The sequence below is a fragment of the Crocodylus porosus genome, unplaced genomic scaffold (genome assembly GCF_001723895.1).
Source record: "Crocodylus porosus isolate Cpor-Errol unplaced genomic scaffold, CroPor_comp1, whole genome shotgun sequence".
Lineage (NCBI taxonomy): Eukaryota > Metazoa > Chordata > Crocodylia > Crocodylidae > Crocodylus > Crocodylus porosus.
In genome coordinates, this window is record NW_017728929.1 from 9,817,108 (window position 1) to 9,831,642 (window position 14,535).

General features: G+C 45.8%; 1 protein-coding gene across 1 annotated transcript in view; it reads right to left on the reverse strand.

Annotated features, from left to right (window-relative positions):
- Window positions 1-927: 927 nt before the first annotated feature.
- CROCC2 (ciliary rootlet coiled-coil, rootletin family member 2) overlaps window positions 928-14,535 on the reverse strand; it is a 78,738-nt gene continuing 65,130 nt past the window's right edge. The window contains exons 34-35 of the mRNA XM_019543058.1: window positions 4,368-4,547; window positions 928-3,097 (exon numbers count right to left, since the gene is read on the reverse strand). Coding sequence (XP_019398603.1) covers window positions 3,014-3,097; window positions 4,368-4,547 — 264 coding nt within the window. The 3' untranslated portion in view covers window positions 928-3,013. The remainder of the gene's footprint in view (window positions 3,098-4,367; window positions 4,548-14,535) is intronic.

A 14,535-nucleotide genomic window follows, 5' to 3' on the forward strand; every position in this document is an offset into this window, starting at 1 on the left:
GGTGAGGGACCCAATCCTTTTTTTCTGTGGAGCCTGTCCACCTCTCCTGTGGCTGGGGGGCAAACTGACAGCTGCAACACTGCAAACTAAACTACATTCAGATGTAGTTTATTTTGCAATTATGCAAAATCATTTAAAACCCCCAAAAGTCTTGCATGTGTACACTGTGATGCCACACAAAGTGACATTTTCATCATGTGTACATGTTAATGGTGTCTCGTGTACAATCACACTATATTCACAAAAATAAAGAAATGGCTGTTGTCTGAAGCTCTTCTTAGACTCAGTTGTGAGTGTGAAGAGTGAGATATCTTCTCAAGACAGCAAATGAAGCCTGTCTCAGTCTCAGTTCTTCTGTCCTGCTCACACCTAACTGGTTCTTATCTCACTGCCTCTACATACTGATTGCCTTCCCTTCACCCTATTCTGTTAATCACCTTCTCTTGCACAGTCCATCACTAAACCAGGACTTTGATCTTCCTGTATTTCCACTGGATTTTAATAGCACTAGCCACTTTTCCCTCTTCTGCTGATTCAGTCTTTCCTGTTTACCCATTGCCATTAAGCACACAAGGTCATATCCCCAGCAGTTTCAATTACATCAGCAAAGATCTGTTCCACTAAATAACTCTCCCTAGCAATCAGAGGATGCGGTGGAGTGGGACAGTGGGAAATGCAGTCCTTTCTGAATGTGGTTAAGAAAATACCTAAATTTATTCAGATCTTTTTGAATAAGCCTTGGGCACACTGTGGCACTTAAATAAACAACAATAATAACTATCATTCATTGCTAAGAGGTATTCAATATTCATAATAAAACTGAGAAGCCCAGTGATTTGTAAAATTTTGAAGATATAGAAATCCGGAATGTGGTTCAAAATAATTTATGATTTTATCCTATACAAATGCAACATAAATATTCTCCACTGTAATTATTGCAAGGTACTTTTTTAATACTGAAAATAGGCCAAGGAACATATTATGTAAGGATTGAAACTGAGGAGAAAACAACAGCAGGACTCAGTTAGGATTTATGGCAACGGGATTATATGAATACCAGCATATTGGGACCCAACATTGCCCTCAATGCAAGGGTATTCTTTGGGCTTCCCAGAGCCTTGCCCATGTGGTTGTCCAAGTCCAGAGGGTCCAGTTCTGAAATGGACCAGTGATGGAATATGAGCTTTGTTATTCCCCCCCTCCCAATATATATGGTGTTTAATGCCTCACAATCTCTCCTGGTGCCCCATGAGTTAGGCCAGTGAAGAGTAAACAGCACATTGGATGGGGCATGGAAAAAAAGAGCTGGAGTATCACTTAAGCCAGGTCACAGAATTGGCTTCACTGGAGTGATTAACAACAGTGCGAAAAGAAAATCAGATCCAGCAGGCAAGATCTCCAGCTGGTGTTAATCGGGGTAGCTCCAGTGAAGTCAGTGGGCTAGATCCTTATTCAGCATGATTCAGTGTTGATTTGCACCAGCTGAAGTTCTGGCCGCATTTTTCTTAGGGATCAATTGTGTGAGAATCTACATACCTCCTGCCAGAGGCAGAGTCACCCTCAGCTCCTGTAGACTCCTACAGGAACGGAAGGTGGTCAGGATCTGACAGGATCGAGTCCTCGCTAGTCTCCGTCTTGTTTAGAACCAGTTGTAATTTGCACTGGTGTAAGGCAGAAGAAATGCCATAAAACTTCAGTGGAACTACAGCAGTTTGAGAATACATTCAAACTCTGTATGCCCTTGCTGCATGGACCCAGGCAGCCTTGAGGGGAGGAAGGTTGGAGGACAAAGATTTCCCTGTAACATGTAAAAGAAACAAACTGATTTTTACTTATCAAATATGGTTAAAAAAGTAAATGTAAACAACTGAAAATGCCATTATAGATTTCTTTCGCACACACCCTCTCTTCTTATCATTTGAAATAGGTTGTTCACATAAACAAGCGGTTGCAGGAAAAATAACTATTTATTTCCCCAACAAACATTAATGGGGAAAAATGTGTAATAATGCTAACAGGTGAAGTCTGAAGCATTTCCAAGATGGCTGCCTTTATCATTGTGGAAACCAGAGTTTGATTCCTATCGGGATTTTCTTGGAGACTGCCGGCTGTGCAAGTGGGTGGAACTCTTGATTTTACACTTTCATGCGTCTCAGGGCCAGCGAGTCACAAGACATCTTGGCTTTGAGCTAATCCCAGCCACCTGCCACCGTGAAAAAGGCTTGTGGTTCATAAAGGGAATGGAGGGCTCTACCAATCCCCGGGTGTGGCTGCATGTTGTGCCAGCACACAGTGTGCTTTTGATTAATGTTACTGGAAATATGTCCCGGCCCCCATGTTTACTGAAGAGCCTGTTCCTCGAGATGCATGAATCTATCTGGAGCATGACACAAAGAGAGATGCCTTGGAGATAAGACATGTTGATACTTCACCATTAAGAAAGGAGAATGTCTCAGAGAGTACTGGCTGAGGACGAAACAGGAACACTCCAAACCAGTCCTGAGAGAGGGCCCCCGGTCTGTTTGGGAAGCACAGCCTTTTAAAGAACAGGTGTGAGACGGCACAGAGACCCATGAACCAGCCATTAGTATGTCTAGGACAAATATCTACAGAAATCCCTTAGCACCTTGATGATAAACTCCTTGGTAACCCTAACAACAAAGCAGTCCCTCATTGCCAAACGGCCTAAATTAATTGGTTAAGCTGCATCAGTGCCCTGGGATTCAGTTATCTCGGAGAGAACAGCTGTCCTTGCCACAGAGCTTCCTTTTGGCTCTTTGATGCCTATGGTCCTGATTACTCCATCCGCTAGCACCATGTGGGTTCCCCTCAAAAATTCTCCCAGCACCAGTGTCTCAGGATTATGGCATTTTTGACTATGGCTCTGTTGAGTATCCTGGAGAAGGAAGAGGCATATGAGTCCAGTTTGTCAGGCTGCAGCGTTGCTGTTGAAAGCTGGCTCTCCATGCTGTCATACCAAGGTAGGGGCAAGGGCGAAATGGTTATTTTGAAATCATTTCCCTGTCCGGAGCACCTGAGTGATGTAAGATTGTCTCTTCTGCACTTCTTGGTCCAGCTGCTCTTTCAACAAGTTCACCTGGGGAACACGGGGCCATTTAACATTACTGAATGAAATGGTATTATTTCCCTATGGAGAGCCCTGAGATTGGAAGGGCAACTCACACAAGCAGCCATGTCAAATGGTCTGTTCATATACTTAACAGGCTCTGTCTTAAAACTAGATATGTTGCTTGCCTGTTGGAAGACTGTTCCTGGACCTCATTTCTCTGATCAGAAACTGTCTTCTAGCTTCCACCTTACAGTTATTCATGGACAGTTTATTCCATTTATGCCAACATTGCTCTTAGCTAAAATAGCTCTTTTCTCATCCCAGTGTTTACCTCCTGATGTATTTACAGACAGGAAACGTATTTCCTCTCAGTCTTGCTAGGCTGAACAAGCCAAGCTTATTTGGTCACCTCTCACATCATAGGATCTCCATTTTCTGATCTTAGTAGCCCTTTGCAACAGTTCTCATTTGAATTCTTCCTTCTTGAACACAGATGGCCATAACTGTAAGCAGTATTTCATATGAGAACTCACCAGCACCTCAAAGAATGGATTTAATCCTTGCCCATCTCTACAGATAATACCTTGTCTATTACATCTTAAGATCAAAGTAGTTTCTCATATTTATGCTGAAATCAATTAATACATCCAGGTCTTTCTCCTCAGTCATTTCCAACTGATGAACCACAAGCTTATAGCATGGATTCTTATTCGTCCCTAAGTGAATCGCCTTACACTCAAGAATCTTTATTCTTGTTTTACTGCTGGGAAGACTGAAGTGGGAAGGGAAAGTGATATACCAAGGTCATTAGCAGACCAATGTCAGAGCTGGCAATGGAACCAAGTCTCTTGAGTCCCACCCAGTACCCTAACCACTACGTTACAGTGCCTATATGTGCAATGGGAGCACACAGAGATGTTATAGCTTTGCCTTATGGGAAACACCTCAAGGAACAGGGATATCTCCCCAAGAGAAATACTGTAACATACAATAATATTGTATAAGGAGAAGCACCATGAGTCCAATTCTCTTTAGCCCTGTACCACATCCAGCCCTTGAGAGCAGTGCAGTGGGTGTAAAATCTTGGGACTAAACAATGGGTGTTAGATGCTCCCACTGATGTGCCTACCCACAGACCTCCCCCAACACTCCTCCCCATACTGTGTTATTCCTAGCCCAGACTAAGGAAGCTTGCAAATGAACTCTTGTCAACCTGGTGCCTCCCTTGTACCCAAGGCATGGGAGCTTTCGTGCAACTGTTTTTTAAGAACCCCCAGCTAAGCTTATAGCTTCCTACCTGCTCCTCTAAGCCCTTGACTCGCTGCACGTGTGCTCTCTCTCGGGATTCCAGTGTCCGTTCAGCCTGCACCTGAGTGCTGCGCAGCCTCTCTGCTTCCAGATTCAAATCCAGCCGATGCCGCGAAGTCAGCTCCATCAGGCGCTGGGCATGTGCCCGCTCCAGCTCTGTGATCTGGGCCTAGCATAGAAACAGAGGGCAAAACATCAGCCAAATCCAGCTGGACTCACAGCTGCCAAGCAGATGCCCTTGTCCACTGGGCAGTGCTGGACAATGACAAGACCCAAGCATATCTTGCCTTTAGGTCTGCCTCAGGATATTTCCATTCTGCAGTGCTAACTTCATAGACAGGGTTTCAAGTGCTCTAGTGAGAGCTTTTGGTGTTTTATCTCAATTGTCCAGAGACATGGAGTCCAGGTGCCTGTCAGTCTGGCTGACAAGAAAGTCACACTGAAGCCATTTTCCTTCCCCTGCTCTCACTTCAATTACTTTGCACTATCCGCATATGGCTTTGTCTTCAGCTCCCAACCAGCAAGCCCCTGCCATGATAGCTGCAGATGAGTCCCATCCCCTCATGGAGATACTAATGGCAATAGTAGCCTATCAAGGTGAGACTCACCCTCCAGGTGCTTCCATAGCTCCTGTCCAGGACCTGGACTCTGATCATTTGGCTCACATGGAGCAACACACCATGTCCTTCTCTCCCCTCATGCCCATGTGTGGAGCAACACAGCACATCCTTCTCTCTCCTCATGCCTACTGTACTCCCAAACTGTTCCACAACAGAGCTGCTCTCTAGGTAAACCCCCTGGGGGCAGCAGGCTGTGGATGAGGACAGCAATTCCCCCTGCCAGGGCATCTCTGTCAAGTCAGCATATCTCCTAGCCATGTGTACTTCATGAGGAAGAAGCTCCTGGAACAGAATCCCCCTTGCAAGAGCAGAAATGCCCCTTACCCAAACAGAAGCCAAGGGACAGTAGCAGCAACAGGTATCAGGAGGCCTGGCTGGGTTCACTTCTTCCCGCCAGACCTGGAAACACCGGGCTTTGGGCAAAAAACTTCCTCCTTCCTTGCCTGGTGAGGTGGGACAGGAAGAAGTTTTCCGAGTCAGCACCTTTTGAGGTTGCCTGGACACACACTGCCATAAGATGCTGCTTTCTTCAGCTGGGTCTCTGGACATCTGTTTTGATTCTGCTGATAGCTTGTTTGCTCCATTGCCCTCATGCCCACAGCACTGCCAGACTCAAGCGTGTCCTGCATGCTGCTGTGCCTCTCTCCCCAAGTCTGATCACACTCTTCTTCCTTCGCCTCCTTCACCACACACCTTTAATACATTCACATCCACTTCACCACCCTCAGCCAACACCTGGTATGGGATTAATATACTGCCTGCACCTGCTACTGCTCACTAGCAGCATCTCTTTGCTCACCCCTCTCCTGCCTTGTCAGCACTTTGAGGAAAGGACTCTCTTAATAATACTTAATAATACCCATGCTAATGGGGCCCTGACCAGGACTCGTGCCTTCAAGAGCCTACGTGACAAAAAAGCAATGATGATGAGAGTAAGTTGGCCCTGCACAACTGAGGGGCAAGTGGCAGGGTTCTAGTTTTCTTGTGCATCATCAGCAGACCTGTTTGTCCCAAGATGCAGCCAGCTCTAGCCTCTGTACCATGGAGCTCTACAGGTGTCATTAAGCGTCCTATTTAGGCAGGGTAGTTATCCAGAAGTCCCTGGAGGTTGGTGTGGGGAGTGAGCTGGAAGGAGCTCCCTTGACTTTCAGCTTGCAAATTGTGTAGTGTGACTGTGCAGTGCTGACAATTCTGTGCTTGGAAATGAAGCACACTTGCTGTGCAATCCACTGCATGGCCACCCCTGCCCTTTGCACCTCCCCATCCCAGCCAAAAAGCACGGCAAGCTGCTGTCATCTCCAGGGACAGATCAGGCATAGCCAGCAGGCTGACCTGCAACTGCTGGTTCTGTCTCAGAGTGTCCTCCACTTCATGCTGCAGGCTGCTCAGAGATTGGTCCAGCTGCCCCTTCTCTGAACTGAGTCACACAGCATCATCTTCTCTCTTGAATTTCTTGTGTTTTGCCTAAATGGAGGACAAGATACTCAGGGGGGACTGACATTTATCCTTGAATAAGCCATGCTGCTGAGTAGGTAATACTGGAATCAAAAGCTGAGGTGGTCATGGTCTGTGAAGGCATGGTCGGAGGCTCATTTTCAAAAGGGCTTTTAGAAAACTGGTACTACCAAAAGTAAATGGATGGGCACCAGCCAGGATGGGCACTTTGCAGAGCATCCTCTTGCTTAGTTCATCTGCATTACAGCTATGTCTAGAACTGCCAGGAAATTCAGGATCCCACTGTGTTGAATGCTGTGCAACACCAAATAAGGTGCAGCCACTGCTGCAAAGAGCAATCAAGCTAAATAGGCAACACAGAGAAAAAGTGGGTAATAGTTTTTCCAAGCTCAGGAAGCTGCATCTGAACTAGAACCCAGGTTCCTAAAGCAGTCCCACATCCCCCAGTTCACAGCAGTACCCAGGATAAAGCAAATAATGTGTTCTTCACAAGAGGTGAAGCACATTGCAGCGTGCAGACAGCATAGTCTTTTATCACCAATATGGTTATGTGGATGCATAAGGGGGCATGGGGCAGGCCACCTCCAACAATATGGAGCTGATGGGGCACACAACAGAACAGGAGAAAGAGCCACCAGTCAAACAGCAGGGCAAGACCAAGGAAGGACAATGCTTCAGGAGAAGGTAAGGAGCAGCCATATCAAAGGCCACATGTGGATGGAGGTCAGAGATGGAGAAGAGTCCTGGAGCTGCACCCAGAGAGTTAATAGGAGTGACCTTGGGAAGGGGAGAGAGTGTGGAGTGGAGGTATGGAGGACAAAGAAGAGAAGGCAGTTCACACCACTGATGTGAGCAGTATGGAGGGGGAGAATAGAAAGGGCAGCAAGTAAGGTCAAGAAAGAGAACAGAAGTGGAGATTTCATAGGAGAAAGAATGATTCAGGGTGCTGGGGCAGGGAAGGAAGGAGCTGGAAGAGGCAGATTGTTGGGGGCAATTGCCACTGGAAAGTCAAAGCCCAAGCAAGTGGCTGTTCTGTGGCATGATAAGCAGGATGGGATCAACATGGCGACCTAGAGCTTTGGGTGCAAATCGGCTTTCCAGGAATTTGCTGAGGCAAAGAGGGTTCCTCTTAACATCTGTTCCAGGAGACTTGCATTGATTTTGAGTGAGGGAAAGCTAGTCAGGAGAGAAGGGTTAGAATGGGAAGCCCAATCTGGACCTAAAAGGAGCACCCACAGCATTATGGGAGGGGTTGAAGGATACAATGTTTTCCAGCACACCACCCTGAAACTGGGCAACATGTGGCATGGAAACAGCTAATGTACAAAGGGCAGTATCTCAGACCTCCAAATTTCCAACCCCACGAAGGCACCAGAACAGATGGGTCTGTGATATAATCTACACAGAGATGACTGGCTGGACAGGGACCTCAGTTACAGCCAGTCTCTGCCTTGTGCTGAGCGATAAAAGCCTACAAATAATAAAAGGAAGTCCTGTCCCTTTAAAAATCAATGCGAGCCTCCTGGAAGAAAATGTTAAAAGGAGAAGAGAAAAAAACAAAATCCAAAATAAATAAACGGCCACATCCGGATCTCCCCTCCTGAGACACTAATAAAGGGTTTTATGAGTTTGATATGAATTACCCTCCCTGGCCATTTACAGCTGATCTTCTGGAACTCATTAGCTATTCTCTCCCCTTCCCCCAGCCCAGGGGAAGGAGCTGAGCATGGGGGAATAAAGGGGCACCATATACAAAGCTATTTCATGCTTATTGAGACACACAGAAACAGCCTGTAATGTTGCTTTTCCACAACAGAAAAATATCACGTTTCCCTTCACCCTGGTTTCTGCAGCTAGAAAAATCCATCACAACACAATGGACAATTGCTATACAGTGCTAGGCCCAGCTAGCAAGATCTACCTGGCTTTCCTACCCCTCTAGAAGCTCCAGAGAAGCATCAGGCTAACATCTCATGTGAGGCAAGGGACTCTTTCACTAAAACCCTGGTTCAGGCTTTCCCTGTAAGCTGACACTAAGACAACTTACTTTAGAACAAAATACTTTATTCTTAGCCCTACCAACCCCTGCATGGGGGAGGGGGTGGGCTAGCTTGCTGTAGCAATTAATAATAGGTTCTACAGTTTTTCGCTTCTATTATTATGGTTAGAATTCGGTCAGAAGAGATCTCAGGATGGGATCTACATCTAGGGATCTAGTCCAGGTATAAGAGTAGTCTCTCCACATTATGTTCATTTCAGAATGTGAAAATGGCAAAATAGTATGAAGACTTCAGAATGGGGTAATGCCACATGAATGAGAAAGACACCTCAATCAAAACAGATCAAAGGAGATGGCAGCTTTTGAACTGTGTTCAGTAGTGAGGAATATTTTCTTTGGTTTGAGTGCTGCTTCTTTCCTCACTGCTATTTATTGGGATGTCAAAGATAAGCCACCCTGCATCTCCTCTTCTTAATTACTTGCCCCATTCAGGATATGGTGAGGACACCTACAGTCATTAAATGGAGAAAACAAAGACTCTGAAGCTGACTTAGTTAAGCTGCACATTCTGCCCACTAGAATCTCAGGACATGCCTTTCTTTTTCTATCACCAACCAAATGCTGCTTGGCTCTGCCTCTGCATGGAGAATCAGGAGTGATAACGTAACTGAATACCGTAACAACTGTTCAAAAGGAGAATGTAGCTGGATCACAGAGTTATGATACTCTTGTGAGATGGATAGAATGTGCTGATGATTCCCCCTTCTCTAGTAATGTTAATACATTATTTGATCATTTGTGACAAATGGATCTTAATTGGAAATTGGGGAATGAGGACTCTGAAATGATCTTTGAGGAAGGTGTTATGTTTTTCCCCTTATTTCCTTTTTTTTGGTAACTTTTTTGTGCAGTTAACCAGCAGACAAAGGACAGGCCCAACAGTTATGCTATGACATGTGCATAATGGAACAGAGTGCAGCTCTAATGACCTGATTTTGCCTCCACTGACAGCATCAGGCATTTTGTAGAATGGGGTCTTGCTGTGATCTGCTTTAAGTCACCAGGATTGAACTGTATTGGCAAAATGCAAGCAGCTTCTCTTCTTGATTTTCTTCCTTAGCGTCCTCAGTAAGACTCTCTTCAGCATTTGCAGATTTTCACTATAAGTACTTGTTCCTCTACTCCCAAATTATATTCCAAAGGAGTACAGATTATGGAGGAAGACCACCCTTGCAGTTAAAGCACTGGCTTTAGCCTCAGGAAAATTGGGTTTAAATCCCAGATTTACTACATGCTTCAAGTGTGAGATCAAAGCCAAAATGTGCCTCCATTCTCATTTGAAAATTCTGAAAAATAATGCTGTTGCCTTTCTCTAAGCCTTTGTCTATTTAGTTTGCAACCTCTTTGATGAAGGGTACAATGAATATGTACAGCACTGGTCTCATGGAACACTAATTGCATTCAAGATGAAGAGGGACTACTGCCAACTCAGCAGTGATAGGCAAGAAGGTGAAAGGGACATGTAAAGCTCTGTGAAAGCAATGCCAAGATTGACCAAACAATCCACAAAGATTTGTAGGTGCCTAACTCCCCTTGACTCCCCTGCATTTTATTTCTGAGATCTTATAATGGGCACTGGAAGGGAATTAAGACCAAAAGTAAAGATTCAGTGCTTCTCTTCTCCTCCTCTCTCTTCTAGTGCCAATGCAGGACTTATTATCTTTGAAACAGGTCTTTCTCTGACTGTATCATCAGAAATGTATTGCAGATTTCCTGGAGCAGAGAAATGACTTGTGACTTTTGTCTCAGAGGGGAGTGTTTAATTGGCTCTGTTGGCACCAGACTTCCATCCTATCCTTCAGGAGCAGAATGGCAGCATGAGTGCAATGCAGCACCTACAAGCAGAGATTAAGCAGATCCACCACCACTGTCACCCCACAAATCAAGGACTTTGCAAAAGTGAAACCAAGAATGTTGCAACAGCCTCTGCAGAGCGGCATTCCAAAATCATAAATGCCTGCACAAACCCAATATGTGTGCCTTGCATCTTATATGGAAAAACACAACCATGGTCTAAACTGTGTTGCCGAAATTAAACTCAATACATTAAATTGAAAGCAGTAACATAGAAAAACAGCTGTTGGATAGAGCTAGAATTTATTTCCTTTGGGTCAAACTCTGGACCCAGTGCAAAGCCTGTGTAGCTGGACTGTGTGTGGCGGAGGGACAGGAACCCTTCCCCATGCTATGAAGATGATTTGTGGCGGCTACATTCTGCTCCCCTTCTCAGGGGGTAGATTGTGGGACTGAAAAGTGCAGCTGAAAGGACTCCTACCCTGTTGTTGGCCCACCCTTCCCCCAGACGCTCTCTGCAGCAAGAGCTCCCATGAAGCATGTTCAGGAGGCCTTGGTCTCTCATCTAGGCCTCTCCATCTCCCAGCATACCCTGCACAGTGAATCTAAGGCCCTTCATAACTGTACTGAACTGGAAGAGAGGAAAAGGGCAGGACAACGAACAACAAATAAACAGAGAAGGTAGCAAAAGGAATGTCCCCAGCTGCCTGCCTTAGGGACTCAGGAGGAAGACATAATGCATTTGAGTCACAACCCCTTTCTTGTTCATGCCTTTAGCTAACCAGCAGAGAGACCGGTAATGCACCCCAGACTACCACGCTTGTGTCCGCACCAGCCTGACTTTAGGTTAGAATGGTGGAACTGCCTTCCCTAAATGGGCACATGTGGGACAGTGCCTGGGGACAGACTTAATAGCTGATTGCTGCATCAAGAGGCCACATCAAAATATTCCTTGTAGTGTTGGGCTAAAGTGCTCTAATTCACAGCGGGTTCAACCAGAAGTAACCCCCTTGACTTCAGCACAGAGACACAGGAGGCATGAGTGAAAACTGGGAATAAACTTTGCCTGCTGAGTACAATTCTGCTTTTTTTCACTAAGGCCCCTGTCGTTAAACACCACAGCATTTTTATATGTGCTGTGGGACATGGTGCCAGGTGCTGTAATTAGCCAACCACGCTAATTAAAATCACCCAAATGTCACATGTATCAGTTTTGTCACGCATCCCCACGCTGAAAAAATGGCGGCAGGGTGCTTTGAACTAAAACTCTTAGAACATGTTTTATTTTGAAGCATCCTGCCACCATTTTTTCAGGGCGGAGATGCACGGCAACACTGATACACGTGTCGCAGAAGGGTGCTGGAGCATGTCAACTGCTGTACTCCAGCAGACTCAATTAATTGAGTCTGTTTGGATGCACTGGATTTCCAGAGTGTCAGAGCAGGCTCCATGTACATGTATAGCAGCCCTCAGCTTTTAAATAGGATTTGAGCAGTAGTTTCTAACAGGTCTCTTTTGCTCCTTTGCAACTCTGTACACTAGATAATTCTAAACCTCAGTGTAGAAAAAGTCACTCTTGTCTCAGCAAGTCCAAGGTTAGAATGTGCCTTGCTACTGACTATCAAGAAAACCCTGCAGGAGGTATTTTCTTCACTTGCTCATCTTGTTCAAGGTCTTCCATGCTGTACACTGAGAGTTCCTCCCAGCCACACATCTGGACTGGTATGAAGGACATACCTTCATGGTACCTAAATACAGCATGTCATTGAAGGTAAATATTTACAATTTCAACTATGTGGCCGACTTATTTATGCCTTGGCTCTCATGATCCCCTGTCATAGCACTGACGGTACGGTTTGTTGATCCTAAGGGTGCTCCAGTGAAGTCAGCGCCTGCTACATGATAGAGGAGTTTGTAGCAGTCACAGATAGGCTGACTAACACCAGGCAGCAAACAGTAGCTCCCATTGCCTTTTGTGGCTTCTGCTAGGCTGGTCACAACTCCATGTAAGGCAGATCAAACTCACCCATTCTGCCAGGCAGCTGTTTGCATCTGCAAAGCTCCAGTTTCTGAAGCTGTGCAGACAAGGGAATTGCCAAACCTGGGTCTTGCTTCATTACCACAGTGGCAGGGCTGCAGTGTAAAAGGAGAATTCACTTCCTGAGCAGGGCAACCGGCACTGCCAAGGGAAGCAGTTTGACGTTTGGGTTCAGTCTAGAGGAATTTGTAGGGAGTCATAGGCCTTAAACTGGGCTACACTGATCAGAAAGGTACAGGAACCTGATCTGCTCTCTGCATGCTTAAGAAGTTCTATGGATTCCAGGAGGGCTCCAGATAGAGGAACAGATCAGACTGCTTCTCTAGAGCACTGGTTCTAAATGGGATGTCACAAGAGCCTTCCAAAGGTGCTGTGGTACGGCACCACTGCAATGCTGCCATCGCCACAGCTGGGTGCATGTTTTGTGTAGAGCCACACCAGGAAGGGCTGTGGCAAGAGGTTGTGCTCCTGTCTGCATTACTTTATCTGATAAACCTAAAGGAGGTAGGAGCGCCCAGTCTAATGCAGCCCGTCCTAGTCCAGTTCTGTATGCTCCTTCCAGAAACAAAGATGCTGTTAGCTCTGTCTGTTAGGCAGGGAGACAGTAATGCAAGGAGCCAATGTGACTTGCTCAAGGCCACACACAGCAAGTCAGCAGCAGAGCTGGAACTAGAAGTAAGGTGCTCCTGGCTGCCAGTGATGGATTCAGTACAGACTATGCTAGTGTGGGCAAATCAATTATCATTTTCTCAAATGAGGAGGAGTTTGGTCTTCATCCATATTTAATCCCAAACTTCTTACTCTGTTAGTTCACAGAAGATTGCTTCTGCTTCTAGTTCATGGTGGTGTGTGTATTCAAACACCATCCCATGGGCTGGAAATGAAGCAAGACAAACTATACAATCATCAAAAGAGTTCTGAACGAAAAAACATGCCTGCATGCATGCATTTGGGGGAGTGGGAGAACGGAATGGGGGCTGATTAAAGATACGGAAACTTTTATGCACAAAACTTTTTGGGTAGAGGGTCAAAGGTCAACCTGAAACTGCTTGCATTACATTTAGAAGACGGCTCTAGCACATGGTTTGGATTTTGCTTCCCCCATCACTAGAGCTAATTAAGCCAATCCCAAAGTGCCCCTGCTGATACCTAACACATGCGTGACACAAATTATTTCTTCAAGCTCGAATCAGTGCCTTGGAGCTGAATATTGTAAGTAGGAGAGGAGCTTCTTTTGTAAGTAGGAGAGGAAATCATACAACCCTGGGACATGTGTGCAAGTGTGTATACATGTACGCATGAGTGTGCACGTGTGTGTGTTTTGGGGAATTTAGGAGCGAGATTATATTTTAATGAAAAGTTTTGAACTCATTATTTGGACTGCATTCAAAGAATGTGAGAGCAATAATCATGTACATAAATGCGTGTGGTGGGAAGTTGCTGGCCAAGGGCCAAAAAAACAAAGGTTACTGTAACACACATACAGCAATCTCTCTCCCACTCTCAGAGTTCTGCTCAGGCTCTTTGTTTGTAGGGAAAAGTCTTCTCAATTTTATATGACTGTGAGAATAGACCCCTCTCTCTGGCTAGCTTAGCTCCATTGACTCCAGGGGTGTTACTGCCAATATGCAGTATCAGAGGTGGAAGTTCCCATGTCTAGTTAGGTATAGGCATGTCTATACTGACCATGACTCTGCTAGGGAGCCACATGCCAGAAACATGTGGGGTAGCCACTATGTGATGCGTGTTCAGGGCACACCTAGTGCTGTTCCAAGGCTCTCAGTTTGGGTGTGCTCACTGGCACCACTGTAATAGCAGCTACGTGACTTCTTTTGGCATTTGGTAGATATGGGACAGGAGTGAGTGGACAGTGGGTGATTTTACGCTAGTGCTCCTGGGCACCACTGCAGCGGGTGACAGAGAGGAGGAAAGAAGAACTGAACCTGCTCCTGTTCAAAAGAGCAGGAGGAGAGAGAGGGGTAGAACAGTGAGAGGGGGAAGAGAGAAGTTTTTGCCAACGTGCCCCATTTCTCCATTGACTCTTTTTCTTTGCCCCTTGCTTTTGGCCCCCTATCTCTGCATGGGCCAGTACTCAGTTGGAGGCAGAGCTCCACTGGCTTCCAGGGATCACACTGATGTGATCCATGACATTTGCATGTGTGTGTGTTCACCCTCATGTCACACAGGCCAT